The sequence below is a fragment of the Trichosurus vulpecula genome, chromosome 7 (genome assembly GCF_011100635.1).
Source record: "Trichosurus vulpecula isolate mTriVul1 chromosome 7, mTriVul1.pri, whole genome shotgun sequence".
Classification (NCBI taxonomy): domain Eukaryota; kingdom Metazoa; phylum Chordata; class Mammalia; order Diprotodontia; family Phalangeridae; genus Trichosurus; species Trichosurus vulpecula.
The window spans coordinates 147,868,945-147,885,033 of NC_050579.1; the positions used below are offsets into that span (position 1 = coordinate 147,868,945).

At 38.6% G+C, this 16,089-nt stretch overlaps 1 protein-coding gene across 1 annotated transcript in view; it reads right to left on the reverse strand.

Moving 5' to 3' along the window:
- Nucleotides 1–9,001: 9,001 nt before the first annotated feature.
- The window catches only part of RFX6 (regulatory factor X6), a 68,850-nt gene continuing 61,762 nt past the window's right edge, over nt 9,002–16,089 (reverse strand). Inside the window, exons 17-19 of the mRNA XM_036768534.1 lie at nt 13,957–14,469; nt 12,282–12,503; nt 9,002–9,177 (exon numbers count right to left, since the gene is read on the reverse strand). Coding sequence (XP_036624429.1) covers nt 9,002–9,177; nt 12,282–12,503; nt 13,957–14,469 — 911 coding nt within the window. The remainder of the gene's footprint in view (nt 9,178–12,281; nt 12,504–13,956; nt 14,470–16,089) is intronic.

Sequence of the window (16,089 nt, forward strand, 5' to 3'; positions counted from 1 at the left end):
AAAAGAATTTGTTCTGTAAAAGTTGGATTCAATCAAAAGGCCATACCCAAGGACCTAGAAGGCCACATGTGGCCTCAAGGCCACAGCCCCCCCCCCCCCACCCCTGGTTTAGTGTATAAGGCAAAAGACTTGCAGTCAGGAAGACTGGGTTGAAAAACCGCCTCAAATACTTACGTGTGACCCTTTCTTGCTATGCTCCTTGCTTTCCTCCCTTCATGGTTTGGACCCTATTGTTGACAAATTCAGCTCTATACCATCCTTTATTCTTGATTTCCATTTTCTAATGCCTCTTGTGGCTTGCTATACCCCAATCCTAGGTTGCCATCTGTTTCCCCCACTCCTACTCTCCTGTCTGCTGAATCCTGCTATGTGTCATATATAATAATATAGACCAAGACCACTCCATGTTTATGTTACATCTTCTCAACTGTACCCTCATTGCTACATGACAATCTGCTTATTGATTGATGATTCTGTCATACTCTCCCCAAAAAGCTGTTTAAACTTTAAGAAGGATTAAGTGTCTCCTATGGGCAAAGAGCTATGTTGAGTTCAGGGGATGAAGACAAACTAAATAACAGTACCTGGCCCTATAGAAGTTTATGTTCTGGGGCAGCTTAGGTGGTGCAGTGAGTAGAGCACCAGCCCTGGGGTCAGGAGGACCTGAGTTCAAATCCACCCTCAGACATTTGACACACTTACTAGCTGTGTGACCTTGGGCAAGTCACTTAACCCCAATTGCCCTGCCTTCCACTCTGTGAGAAAAAAAAAAGTTTATGTTCTACTTGGGGATCAAACATGTAAATAAATAAGTAAACATAAGCCAATCTGAAGGGATGAGAACACTAATAACCAGGGGAATTAGCAAAATCCTTCTATAAAACATGGTACCTGAACTGAGTCTTGAAAGAAATGAGTGATTCTAAGAGGTGGAAGAGATAACGTCTTCATTGTAACCATGCGGAACAGATGGTGTAAAGACATGGGGACAGATTCTGGAAATAGCAAATAAACCAGGTGGGCTGGAATGAAAAATTCGTGGGAAATTTTTAAAGAGATAGGTTGGAGCCAGACTGCAGAAGGCTTTAGATGCTCAGTAGAAGACTTTATATTTTATCCCTGGACTATAAGAAAATTATGTTAGCGGGTCTGGGGAAGATGGACCACAGAGGGGAGAGACTAGTTGCAGGGAGACCTATTAGGGACCTATTACTGTAGTCTGGGTGAGAGTCAAAGAGGGCCTGAACTAGGCTGAAGGCCATGTGAGGCCAGAAAGATGTTCAAAATGGAATTTTAGAGAGATATGTCTTTGGCCTGGGATTACTTGAGAATTTTATTAATGATTTGGTAAATACAGTAGGAAATATTCTTAGCAAATTTGCTAGTAAAAGCAAACCAGATGAGATGGAGGGTACATTGCTAAACTCAACTAAAATTTAGAATGACCCTGAAGGAGTTCATTGGCATAGTGTAAATAGGACAAGAATAAAGTCATAGACAGCTAGGTTTCTTGTTCAGTTCTACCATTTTACAGCTAATAAGACCATGTGTAACTCACTTCAGCTTTATGAGCCTCAGTTTCCTCATATGAAAATGGAGAAAATGTTTACCATGTCTGCCTCACAGGGTTATTGTAAAGATCCAGAGAAATAATGGAAGATCAGATAAATGTCACGAATATAAACTGCATCAGGAATGACAGGGTTTGTACGAGGGTGGCAGAAAAATCTCAGTGATGTAGTTATAAACACAAGTGTTTACTTTTAAATGGCAATAGGGAAGTAGATTTCCCCTCTGAGATTTGGTCAAGCTGTTACTACGTAGCTTCTCCCAGCTCCAATGACCGTAATTGAAGTGATGTGGAAAGATCGAAGACATTTTGAGGTCGGGGTGGTAAATCAAAATAATTTTAAAAATTTGGATTGTAGAACCTGCTGGGAATTATGTTTATATGATTTTATAAAGTGAATGTTTAGGGGTGACAATAAGCAACTTTATGTAGCATACCCCAAAAGTCTTAGTGCTGTTTTGAGCTTTGAAAAGCTATACAATATATATTAAAGTCTTTTTGTTGGAGGGTGGATGGATTAGGGGTCTGGAAAAGAGGTGAGTAAATAGCTACTGTCGTGTCCATGCACAGCAAAGACAATCAAAAAGGGAGTCTCTTTTATAATATAGCAGGCACTCAGGTAGATACGTGGAGTGAAATGTTCGGGAAAACTTTTTCATTTTAATGACTGTGAATCACACTGCAACATGATATTAAGAATTTCTTCCCTTTTTCCTACCTCCCAGCCTCTGATGGCTTAAATGCAGTCATTTCTGGAGCCAGGGAGATGAACAAGATAACTGTATGATTCATCCATCCTTATGGTTCTCTCATATTGATTCGAATGGCTTTTCCCCTCCTGTTTTACCAATCTTTCAGTCTCTTAACTTTACTAAGAATCCACCTAATTGATGCACTTTTCTGTTCGTTTATTTTTATGGAGCTAACCGCTGAAATGTATGATTCAGAAAATGGTGTACTCTAGGGATTTATTGATAAGATAAGAATTTAGCTATGTTAATTTCTAACATTAAGTGTGAATTTGACATGGCATTAGAAAAGTTATTTAACTCTTTTGTTCCTGTTTTCTTTATCTTAAAACTGGGCATAATTTTTTTTGGGGGGGGAGAGGGGAGAAGGGGATTGAATCTGTAATTTAATTGATACAAAGAATTCCCCATGATGGAAACTCCTTTTACCAAAGCAGAAGTTTCTACCATTGCAGATTGGTACCTACTTGGCAATTTATTGCTTGGGGCACTTAGAAGTTAAATGACTTGTCATTACTATTCAGGGCAGCTAGGTAGTGCGGTGGATAAAGTGTAGGGTCTGCAGTCAGGGAGACTCATCTTCCTGAGTTCAAATCTGGCCTTAGATGCTTACTAGCTGTGTGACCTTGGGTAAGTCACTTAACCTTATTTACCTTAGTTCCCTCATCTGTAAAATGAGGTGGAGAAGGAAAAGCCAAGAAAACCCCAAATAGGGTCACAGAGTTGGACATGACTGAAAATGATTTAACAACAGCAACATTTACTCGTCAAGTATGTGTCAGAGGCAGCGAACCCAAGTGTTTTTCATCCCAAGGACAGTTTTCTATATGTGTCACTGCAGCTGCGTCTATAATAAATGCACACACAAAATGTGCTACCAATATAAAGGCTTATGTATGGCTGCACTAATGAATCTATTATCTATCGTAGTATTACCTGTCATGGTTGAATGTAAACTCCAGTAGAATGACAGCTTCTTGAGGGTACGGACTCATTATTTTGTCTCTATGTTTCCAGGGCACAGTGGTTTACTTTATTCATTCTTCTTGACTTCTTTGTAGCATTTGACACTGTTGACCACTTTCTACCCCATCTCCCCAGTCTCCTAATAGATACCTTCTCCTCTCAGATTTTTATGACAGTGCTGCTTTCTGGTTGTCTTCCTGCCTGCCTGACCATTTTTTCTCAGCCTCCTTTGTTAGATCATCATCTGAGTCTGAGCCTGGGTATATCCCTAAACTCTATCCTGGACTCCTCTCTCTCTGTCTCTCTGTGTCTCTCTCTGTCTCTGTCTCTGTCTCTCTCTCTCTCTCTCTCTCTCTCTCTCTCTCTCTCTTTCTGATTGTACCAACTCCCATGGTTTTAATTATCATCTCAACGAAGATTATTCTTTTATCTACATACACAGCACTTGTCTTTCTCCTTAGATTCAGTCAAGCATCTCCACCTGCTGCTCAATATACCAAGAAAACAAAAGAATTCATTACCTTTTATCCTAAACTAATACATCTTCCTAATTTTCCAATTCCTATGGAAGATACCACCATCTTTGCAGTTACCTAGATTCAAAAGCTTAGGGTTCTGCTCAGTTCTTCCCTTGTCTCACTCCCCATAACCAATCAGTATCCAAGTCTTATTGATTCTATTTCCATATATCTCCCATCCATCCTCTTCTGCCCATTAACACGGCCTCCTCCCTAATTCAGACCCTAATGATCTTTCAACTGGACTACTCTGATAACCTCCTAATTGTTTTCCCTGTCTCTGGTCTCTGCCTTCTTAAATCCATCCTCCACTTAAGCTACTAAATTGAGATTCCTAACACATAGGTTTGACCATGTCACTCCCATAACCAAAAAGCTCAGTGTCTCTCTATTGCCTTTAGGACAAAGTTTATATTCCTCTATTTACCACTGAAAACCCATTGTAAGCTAGCTCCAATCTGTTTTGATAGATTTACTTAATAGTACTCCCCTGATGTACTTTACATTTCTAATATGCCATCTCTCACCTCTGTGACTTATGAACAGGTTGGCCTGCAAGTTCATAATTCTTTGCTCGCTTATGTCTTTTGGAACTCCTAATTCGAATGAAAGTTCAGTTCAACTACTCCCTCCTACAGAAGACCTTTCCCAGTCCCCATCCTCTCCCATCATTTCCCTAGTGCTTTAGTGTTGGAATTACTTTGTGTCTACTTACATGTTGTTTCCCCGCAGTAGAACATAAGCTCCTGGAAGGCAGGAATTATTTTATTTTGTCTTTGTGTCTCCAGCACCTAGCACACAGTAGTACATAGTAGGTGCTTAGGAAATACTTTTAAAATCGAATGCTTGTTGAATTGTTGGATCAGCTTAGATAATTCTCCTTCTTGGATAACTATTATATATTTAATTTCTTCATTAGGTCTTCTTCCTACTTCCCTTCAAAACTATATCCTCCATTCTTAGCTTCTCTCTCTAGATTGATTTCATCCACTCCCACAATCTCATCTATGTAGACTAGACTGCTGACTCCCAAAACTAAATCTTCAGTCCCAAACTCTCTCCCAAGCTATAGATGTTTTATATTTCCTGCTTGAAATACAGTATCTTGGATGTGACAATATCACTTCTAAGTCATCCTATCGAAAATAGAATTCATCATTCTCCCTGTCCCCACAAATATCCCCAAACCACAGCTTCCCCTCCTAATTTCTCTAACTCCTGTTCATCAAACAAATATTTATTATGCATCTATTAAGTGCTGTTCCTCACATAGGTTCAATGCTATCCTGCCTCAATCCCTGTGCCTATGATGTTCCCTCATCCATTTGTGCCTTCTGAAATCCACTCATTGTTCAAGATCCATCTCAGATGCTACCACCTCCTTATGTCTTCTCCACCCCCAACCCCCAGTCAAAAATGGTATTGGATCTCCCATAACACCTTGTACTTCTTTTAGAAGTTAGGGGATGCAGTGGATAGAGAACTGGAGCTAGAGTCTGGAAGAACCTGAATTTAAGTTTGACTTCAGACATTTCCTAACTATGTGACCCTGGGTAACTCACTTAACCACTGCCTGCCTCAGTTTCCTCAACTGTAAAATGGGAATAATACTAGCACCTTCCTCCCAGTGTTGTTGTGAGAACCCAACAATATGGTATTTGTAATACTATGATATTTATATTAGCACAGTGCCTGGCATATAGTCAGAACTTAATAAATGCTTGATTCCCTACGCCCCCCTTCTCTATGTTCCACTTTCTTGCTGTATATGTTACCTCTTAGATGTTAACTCCATCAGGGCAGAGCCCTGTCATATTTATCTTTATTTTAATCTCCAGCACATAGAAACTAGCTGGTGCAAGATAAATATTTGTTCAATTGAATTGTCATATTTAACTAACCCCTTTGCATTAGCCTTCAAATCAAATCCATTTTCCTTTGAAATGTCTCACATCTGTCCTTTCTACTTCATTCCTCCTTGTCTCCATCATAGCATAGAACTTCATTCTATCCAACAGATATTTATTAAGCCTTTAAACTCTGTGCCAGGCACTGTTCTAGGTACTGGGCCTATAAAGACAAAAAAAATGAAACAGTCTCTGCCTTCAAGGAGATTACATTCTACTTGGATGAAACAACATGTACACCTTTGATTACAAAGTTATTTCCAAGAGGGAGAAACTGCTAACAACTGATTAGGGCTGGTGTAAGAGTCAGGAAATGCTTCAGTTGCTATGCCAGCAACCTGGCTCATCTCCCTCATGTCAATCTCTATATATTCTAATAAACCTTGAGTGATACTGCCAGATTAATATTTCTTAAATATCATTTACATAAGGACTCTCATATTCTAAAAACAAACAAACCTTCGATTGCCTTCTACTTCCCAACACACAAATTCTGTACACCCTACATTTGTTAGATTATAAACTCCTTGAGGACAGGTATCATGTCTTATTCATCTATGTATCTCCCATGATGACTACCACAGAAGACATTCAATAAAACATTACCATTTGATGTGTTGAATGGCTGGCTTTCAACCCAGTTCAAGGGTCATGTATTCCAGAAAGCTTTCCCTAACTACTTCCACCTTCACTGATCTCCTCCTCTGAATTCCGCTGCCTCAGACAAACTGAGACCTGGGAAAGACCTTAGCTTCAAAAGGCCAAGGTCTCCCACTGCCTCCAGAGCCATCGCCAGTTGTCCTGACCTATGTCTCTGGCTCAATCTCTCTAGATTGATTTCATCCACTCCCCCAGTCTCATCTATGTAGACCATACTGCTGACTCCCAAAACTAAATCTTCAATCCCAAACTCTCTCCCAAGCTATAGACATTTTACACTGCCTGCTTGAAATACAGTATCTTGGATATGCCAACATCACTTCTAACTCATCCTATCAAAAACAGAATTCATCATCATTCTCCCTGCCCCCACAAATATCCTCGAACCACAGCTTCCCCTCCTAATTTCTCTAATTCCATTACTTTGGAGGACAGAGTGGGGCTGATAACTTTGCACAACTCTGCCTCACTTAAATCCAATTCACTTGCAAGTTAAAACATTGCCCTCCTGATGTCATTGGTTGTCTTTGAGAATGAAGGACAAACAACAGCACTTAAGATGCCATATTGCAGGATTTAGCCACCTAATTTGATTATTGCCACCTGTATTAGTCTCATAGGCTCATAGAATTTGGAAACTTTAGACATAATCTAGCTCAATTACCTTACTTTATAAATGAGGAGACTGAGAGCCAGGAAAGTCAAATGATCAAGTCCATACAGCTAACTGTCAGAATATAGACTTGGAACATGGGGCTCCTAATCTAGGGCACTTTCCACTGTTAAACCACCTTCTCATCTTGTCTCTTCATCTAGGTTGTGAATTCCTTGGGGGGAAGGAGGAGAGGAGAGAAAGGACCCTATCTCATACTTCTATATTTCCCACAGCATGGTGCTGAGCATACAGTAGACCCACAATAAATGTTTTCCAGTTAATCCAAATCTATAATTAGAATATAGAATTTTAGGATGAATTGTTCAGAGGATAAAGGTCTGGTCTTGAAGACCTTCCATTCAAGTTCCAACACTCTGTACACAATCACTTAAATAATAGTGTTATTTAACCTCTCCATGTTTCAGGCAACTCTCTTAGACTAGTTACATACTGGCCTGCATCAATGGGTGTGTTTTCCACACCAGGAATCCCTCACACTGATGAAATTTCAAGTCTGAAACACCACCACCACCCCCCCAAAAAAATAAAAGATAAAGGCACAACCCTGGCTTGACACAAATTAAAGATTAATTTTAAATGAACATTTTGGGTAACCAAATGTATTTATAATTTGTGTCAGGAACTTATGTTTTGTGTTCATCTTTTATATAGTTAGTACAAGGCAGGGTTCCTTGCTCCATAAAAAAGATCAGGTAGAATAGAGCAGAAGACCATAAGGTTAATAGGAGTTTCCCAACAGATTCTACTGATTACACAGCTGCTTTTTCTGTCAGGACATATGGAAAAGGAAAATAAATGAAATTATGTAAATTATGTGTCAAGTTGTTTAAAATTGATAAGTAATGAAATAAATAAAATTGTTTTAAATAAACTTTGAATTAACCTTTGCGTGTATGCTCCCCACTCCTCTTTCCATTAGAAATTACTTCCAAATTAAACTAATTTCATGAGTTTCTATAACACCTACTTCATATATGTTGGCTCCAATTTACTGGTGATGACTTAAGGCAGAAAGGGTTGGTTGGCTTCATTTTTCTCTCTTTACATTTTCCATAGAACTTTACAAATGCCTCTTATGTTCTACTTTATATAGTGCAGAATGGATCCTAGCTCTCAAACATGTCTGTTTACTAAAATAGTCCAAAGCTACATCATCTAAAAATGGTACCATCCATGACAGAAAACAGAAAGAGCATGTCAAAACATTTAACTTTTGAGACACTTCCTTGCATTCCCTCTTTTATTTCTCCTCATCTTTTTCATTTCTTAAAAACATGTAGAAAGCATTGGCCTCTATTCAGTTACATAAAGTCAACCTTATGCAACAGAAACCAACCTACTAAAGCATAAGAGATTTGAAAGTCAAGCAACTTTGGCATAGGCTGAATTGAATCAAAACTATGTTGTAAACATTTCCATAGGAGGTAGAACACATACATTTGACTATTTGTCAAATAAGGGATCGTAAACAGTGATTCTGTGATCCTAATAAATAAAGGACAGTGTACAGGCATTAAATAAACTTTTCTTCTTTAAAAAAAAATAAAGGAGAAAGAAGAGGAGGAAGAGAAAGAAAAGACAAAACAGTGGCAGCATATACATTTTCAATAAATTAGAAAGGGAAATGTCAATTCTCCATAATGGAAATATTTGCTTTTCCAAATCCCTACTAATTCTATTAGTTTGCTGATGCTTGAAGCTACAACTATTAATAAGAACTCATATCGAATGATTCATGTGCAAGGTACTCTTTGCAGCTGTCTGTTTTCTGATGAGTAGGGAGATTGTCCAGTCTTTTTTTATGATTATTCTTTCTCAGTGAAGTGACTTCAAGAATAGCGTCCAGTTACAGCAGAGTCTATTTTCTCTCCTCTCTTAGAAAGCTCTGGGAATAGTGGTCTTTGGACCAGTGATGTTGGGAATGTTTTCAAAATGGACCCACCACCTTTTCTGGCCTAGGTCCCCCCAGCTGCTGTTCCCATGAAGACAGTGTTGATTGGTGGCAAAGATGACACTATTTCTCTGCTACTCGTTCCATGGGAGTCCAGAGATTCCTGAGCTGGATATTGACTAGAAGTTCCAAACATACACTGCGATGAGGACGCTGGAATGGCTGATGACATATTGGAGGCTGCAAGAGGAAAAAAAAGCAATCACCACCTGTGGGTTCTGTTCGCATTTTCTTTTCGTCTTTAACTGCAATGCTCTGCAATAGTGACTCATATTTCTAAATTAAGTTTTAAGTTTTACAAAACTCAACTTACAACAACCCGATGAAGTAAGTAGTAAAATTATTACTGTTCCTTTACAAATGGTAAAAAAGGTGAAGTGACTGGCCCACTGTCATAGCTACTAACATTGGAGTCAGTGGCTCAAACACAGGTCTCCTAATTGTGTGTATGTATGTTTAAAATCACAGCATAATATTTAATATTCGTTTTCTTCATCTAATTTCTTCTCCAATTCCCACAGAAAATTCAGTGTTTCCTTCTTGAACCATTTTTCATAATCTCCAAATACCCAAGTTGTTTCTCCTACCCTTCCATTATCTAACATAGTGCTTTGCACATAATAGGCACCTTAAAAGTGTCTGTTGAGTTGGAGGAAGGGAAGAAGCATGTATATATAGAACCTACAATGTGCCAGGCACAGTGCTAAGTGCTTTTACAGATATTATCTCATTTGATCTTCATAACAACCCTGGGAAATGGGTGCTGTTATTATCCCCATTTTAGAGTTGAGGAAAACTGAGGTAAACAGAGTTTAAGTGTCTTGCCTAAAGACACACAGCTGACTCCAGGTACAGGGCTCTATCCACTACGACACCAGCTGTTTCATGAACTGAATTTTTTCATGACATTTCTGATACAGTGATAAGTGCAAAATTTGTAGTCAAAGAGCTTGAATTAAAATTTCATCTGTGCTACTTATTACCTATGTGGTCTTGGGCAGCTCAGTTCACTTCTCTGGGAAAAAAGAAGGGGCTAGACTGGATGGTCTCTATGGAACCTTCAAGCTCTAGCTTCCTGCCTGGCATCTCCCAAGGCTAGGTTATTAACTGCAAGAATTTGAGGACAGAAGTTAAGGGAATTCCTATTGCATTTTATACTACTTAGCCTCCTCCTTGGTTTCTCCTCATGTTGCTGAAACCCTTTTTTGCCTGCAAGCTGCTCCTCATTACAAATGCATACAGCTGCATGTTCCCCTAACACACATTCCATCGAAGGTACCATTATCTCTATATGTAAATAGAACAAACAGTTACAATGGCAACGCTGTACATTTTAGTCTCTCTTGATGAGGAAACTTCCTAGAGTGATATTTTCTGCTTCATTAAAGTAATCTAGAAGCAATGACCATTTGCAGAGAGCAGGAGATGAGTTGCTAGACACTGCTCAGAGCTCATCTGTGCCAGCCACAGGAAAACAAAAAGTGCTTCCTGTTAAACTGTTGAAAGATCACATTGAGTAGGTGGAGGTAGGGGTAACTAATGATTTTCTCTTTTTCAGTGATTGTGAGTCAACACCCTTCTCCCCTATGATGGCTAAATTTAGGAATTTTGTGCTAATGGGCCCCAGAAATAGTGATGGGACACATAAAAATGTAGAGCTGGTGGGAGGAGATTACTCCCTCTTCCTCTTTCCACCCATTTCACTGGCTAGCTGAGCTCTTAATATGCATCAGACCAGTCAGTGACAGCCTTCATTGTTATATTAGTTCTGGCTATCCTGCTGCGAAAACTGACAGCTCAGCCAGACAATGAGCACAAGATGATCCAGACTATTCTAAGGATGTCCTATGTACTATTTCTCTGGAAATGCTAGAGCAATAATGAACATTGCTAGTATTTAGTCTGTTACCCAATGTCTTCCTTGATAATTGAGGGGAAAATGTAGACTTCCAGTAAAATGCCTACATGTTTTTAAATAGGGGGGTTCCTCCAAATGCTCTAGCATATTTATGACATCAATCTGTCAACGTTAAATTAAAGGCTATGGCACAGTGGATAGAGTACCAGGACTGGAGCCAGGAAGACCTGAGTTCAAATCCGACTTCAGATACTTACTAGCTGTGTGACCCCGAGCAAGTCACTTAACCCTGTTTAACTCAGTTTCTTCATCTATAAAATGAACTAGAGAAGGAAATGGCAAACCACACCAGCAGCTTTGCCAAACAAACTACAGATGGGGTCACGAAGAATCAGACATGACTGAAACAACTGAACAAAAACAAGAATCCTCTCAAGACCACATATCGGCAGAGGCAGTATGGATAGAGAACAGAGTTAGAAAGACCTTAGTGAAGTCTTGCCCTTCATATATATATATATATATATATATATATATATATATATGTATGTATGTATATGTATATATGTATATATATGTATATATGTATATATACACACATATACATATATATGTATGTATGTATATGTATGTGTATGTATGTGTATGTATATGTGTATGTGTATATATGTATATATACACATATGTGTATGTGCGTGTGTGTGTGTGTGTGTGTGTATCTGTTACATTGCCCTCCAGTGCTCCCAGGTAATTCCCTAAGATTATAAATTAAAAAGAGGTTGATTTATATGCATAGAAGGAACTTCCTCATTGAGAGCTCCTCGTACTAATAAAATCTCAGGTCTTATCCAAAACTAAAATCCATATATGTTTATATATTTATGTGTGTTTATGCATGTGTATATATATGTATGTGTACATATTACATATATGTGTGTGCATTTTAGTTGGACAAGACCTGTGATTTTGTATATGCATATGTGTACATATTATATACATATATATATATATATAAAATTTTGTCATAATGTATACCTTTACTGTGGACCAAACTCTTATATGAGAAAATGGTCATAACATGATATTTCATCCATGTAGTTATACATGAATAGATCACTCTTACTTACTTAGACTATACACTAGTTACTTTCTATGGAAATAAATACTGGAAAACTTGTATCACTTCTACAGATAGTACTGTCCACCATATCTTTAACTGTTAGTGACAACTTAGCAACATATAGAGAGAAAATTTCATTGTGTGTTTGTAACTAATTCTTCTCATACATTTTCCCATACATTAACAATTCATACCTTAGGCTGACAAATGGCAACTGACATCAACCCCATTCATACACACACACAGTTTATATACATATATGTACACACATACACACGTATGTGTAAAATCTGCTCAAATACTTACCTATCGTTGGAGTCCGACAGCCAACTGAAGAGGACGTGTCTGTGTAATAGGAGCTTGCTTGTTTCTGACTACCATCATCTAAGATGTTCAGGGGATCGTGGATGTCATTGTATGGGGGCAATGAGCGAATGCTGCTCACGCTGCTGATAACAGACACATGCTGATCGACCATTGATCCAAGCCTATGAGATTCTGTGTAGTTTATATTGCTTCCATAATATCCTATTAACAGAAAAGGGTGACATTTGACAATGGATTAATTTGCTCCAAAGTTCATTTAGTCCTGAATGAAGACGGAGTGGATAGGAAATTATAAAATATTGTAGAAAGCTCATTCATCATACAAATAAAGATCCCTAATTTTTTCAACATTGCCATTACTATTTAGCTTCACTACAGGTTTGGTCTTCGGTCTCTGCATTCTCAGGATTGGTGGTAATGTGCAAGCAGAAGTAATGCTGGCTCTAGAGGCAAGAGAGCCTATGTTCAAATCCTACCTCTGACGATGGTCACATCAGTTGATCTCCCTGTGCTCCTTGGCCAAATCATAGCCTTTCTGTGCTTCTATTTCATCAATGGTAAAAGGAGAGGGGGAGACTAGATTGGCCTCTGATATCCCACCTAGCACCCATTAAAGTTAAGAGCATTCTTGGGTATATGAAGAAAGAAGACTCAGGCTCATTACTTTAGTTCCTAGAGAGAATACCTATTTAATACACAGATGTGCCCTTGGATAACATTTATGTATGGAGCAACATTTATGTATTAAGAAGTTAAGAATTTCATAAAACAATATCAGAATGAAGTTCAACAGATTATATGCCCCATAAGAGATAAAATCCTTTCTCAATTATCTACAAATGCCCTGAAACATCTAGCCTAGTGATTGTACATATCAGGTGTTCAGTGTTTGTTGAATGAGTAGATAAAAGAAAGGTTTTATTATGTGTCAGAAATAGAAACAAGTGACACAAGATGTTACAAAGTTAATGTCACTGGAGGGTGGATTAGAACCATCGAAGAAGTAGCAACAAATATTACCACAAAGAATACCATTGGTTTTTCAGAGGTTCCATATTATTTATCGTAAATTATGTATTTGGGGGAAGTGTAGGGCAAGGCAGCATAATCTTGGGAGATGGGATGGCCTATGGATGGGACACCACATTGAAAATTAGGGAACCTAACAGCTTCTCCAATAGTTTATTTCATATCCCTAGGAAAGCCCTTTGATTGTAATAATTTTCTAAGCTGAAAAATTAGGTAATAATATCTATCCCCAACTTTTCCAAAGAATAGCATTACAACAATTAAACATTAAGGAATTACTTTAAGTGGCAAACCACTTTTCAATGAATAGCAGTGGATAAACTGCTTCTTGGTTCTTATTTCTGGTTTGGTCCCCTGATCATAGTTTTAACATGACTTTTTTCTTTAAATAAGTGCTACTTAAAAAGCTAACAAGGTCAGCCAAAGCACTTATAATAGATCTTTATGGGAGACAAAGAAAGAGACTAACTAAATTAACTGCCACCAGAAATTTGCATGGCTCAGCAATAGGTAGAGATATGCTCAATCATTCTGCTTACACAAACACAAGCATATACTTCACCTTACTCAGAGCATGAAACCAGCATAAGAAAGTAAAGGAAGGTTCTTTAAAATTCCCCAATACCGTTAGGTGCATTAGGAGGATATGATGATCCTTGGCAGCCATTAGCCCCTGTATTACTCAGGAAATTGAAACTTCCATTATTTAGAAACTGCATACTGTGTGCATCCTGCATGGCTGAGGATGGTCCATAGTTCGAAGGTGATCTGTCATTGTATGGAGACACAGCACAGCTGTTACTGAAGTAGTCTCGAGAAAGCTGTTGTTCACTCAAGGCCATGAACCGACTGTGTTCAGCTCTGTGGTGATAGATTCCTGCAGGTGGGTGGGTCTGGGCTCGAAACATGGTTTGATAGCTGGGGCTGGTGCCATAATAGTTCTGATTTGTTTGTGAGAGAGTCTGGTAAAGGGGCTCTGAGTAGGATGAGCAGTGGGACTGAGCAGATAACACCTGACCAACACTGGGAGGTCTCCCAGCCATTGGCCCCTGGTTGATGACACTTCCTCTGCTGACCATGGCTGGAGAAATGGGTGGTGTCACGAGGTGACCAGTACTCTGAGACAGCTCTACTGGACCTGGAAGAAATCAAAATTATAGGAACATTAATGTGAAGTTCTATGTGGAGGAATTACTAAAGTACATAGGTCTATGTTCTTAGAACTTGGAAAATTCAATGCGTCAAAGTTAAGAAATGAATAGCCAACAGTAATATTTCATAAATCCTACAATTATCAAGGAAATCTGCATGCATAAGCATGAAGAATGACAAGGAGTATTGCCCTAAGGTCAAAAAGAAGTACAGCTTGAAGGGTACATTTTTAACCAAGTGAGAGAAGCAGAATAATTTCTTTCAGTCTTTCATCCTGACCTCTAGTTACAACTGACTTACACATTGTATAAAAAGTTACATTATTTTATAAGCTCTGTTCACATTTGAAATTAATATATAGTATGTATTGAATATAATTGAAACGGGCTTGGGAAGATGATATGATTTTATAGGGTGGTTTTATACAGTTTAACCAGAAAGGAAGCTGCCACATGACTTCATGCATTCTATATTCCAGCCAAATTGGACTGCTACCTCTTCCCAAAAAGCTATACTTGTATCTCTTGATTCTATGCTTTCACATAGGCTGCCTCCCATGCATGGGATACATTTCTTCCTCATCTCCAACTCTTTGTGTCCTCTCCCTTCTTTCTTCTCCCTGTGTCACTTCTATCATAAAGCCTTCTCTTCAAACTCATGCTATATTAGCCATGAAAGCTCATGCCATCATAGGCTGCATTGAAAGGCAGAGTACAGGACTAGGAAAGTGATAATCCTGCAATGTTTTGCACTGGTCAGGCTTCATTGTGAGTAATGTATTCAGTTCTGAGGACCGCACTTTAGGATTGATAAATCAAAGACAGTTCAGAGAAGGACACACAAGATAGTGAAGGCTCTCAATATCATGTCATATAAGGAGCAGCTGAAGGACCTAAGAATATTTGGCCTAGTGAGAAAATTTGAGGGTGGGAATATTATAGTGATCTTCAATTACTTGAGAGAAGGTCATGATGAAGACAGATTAGACTTGTTCTTCAGGGCCCTTGGAAGACATAAAAATATAATTTGAGCTTGAGGAGTACTTTCTAGTAATTGAAGCTGTCCAAAGATGAAATGGGTTGCCTTGGGAAACAATGAATTTCTCCTGGATGGAGTTCTTCAAACACAGATTGGATAAGCATTTCTTGGGTATATTGCAGAGGAGACTGTAGTTTGGATAGGGGTTGGATAGCTTGGTGCTTCCAATTCTGTGATTCTATGATACTGACTACTAAGCAGGCTAATGGTCCTACCCATCGAGTTGGCCACAGCAGTGTAACCTTGGAATCTACACTATGCTGGAAGCTCTTTACAATAATGGATTTACAAATCTGAAATCTCTGATCCCTCCAAAAAATAAGAGGAAGGAAGGACCAATCAACCCTGATTTTTAATGGAATATTTCCTCAAAACTTTGAATTGAATCACCTAGCTTTCGGTACTTTCCTACTCTTTGATTTAATATCATACGAATGCCATTGAAGTTTGGCAAAAGTCATTCAGAATGAGAGCACTCAGATTTCCATGATTCTATTACTAGTACTACTTAGTACTAATGATGTCCATAAGGCCATTACTTACAAAGAGTCATAGCAAAATAACATTT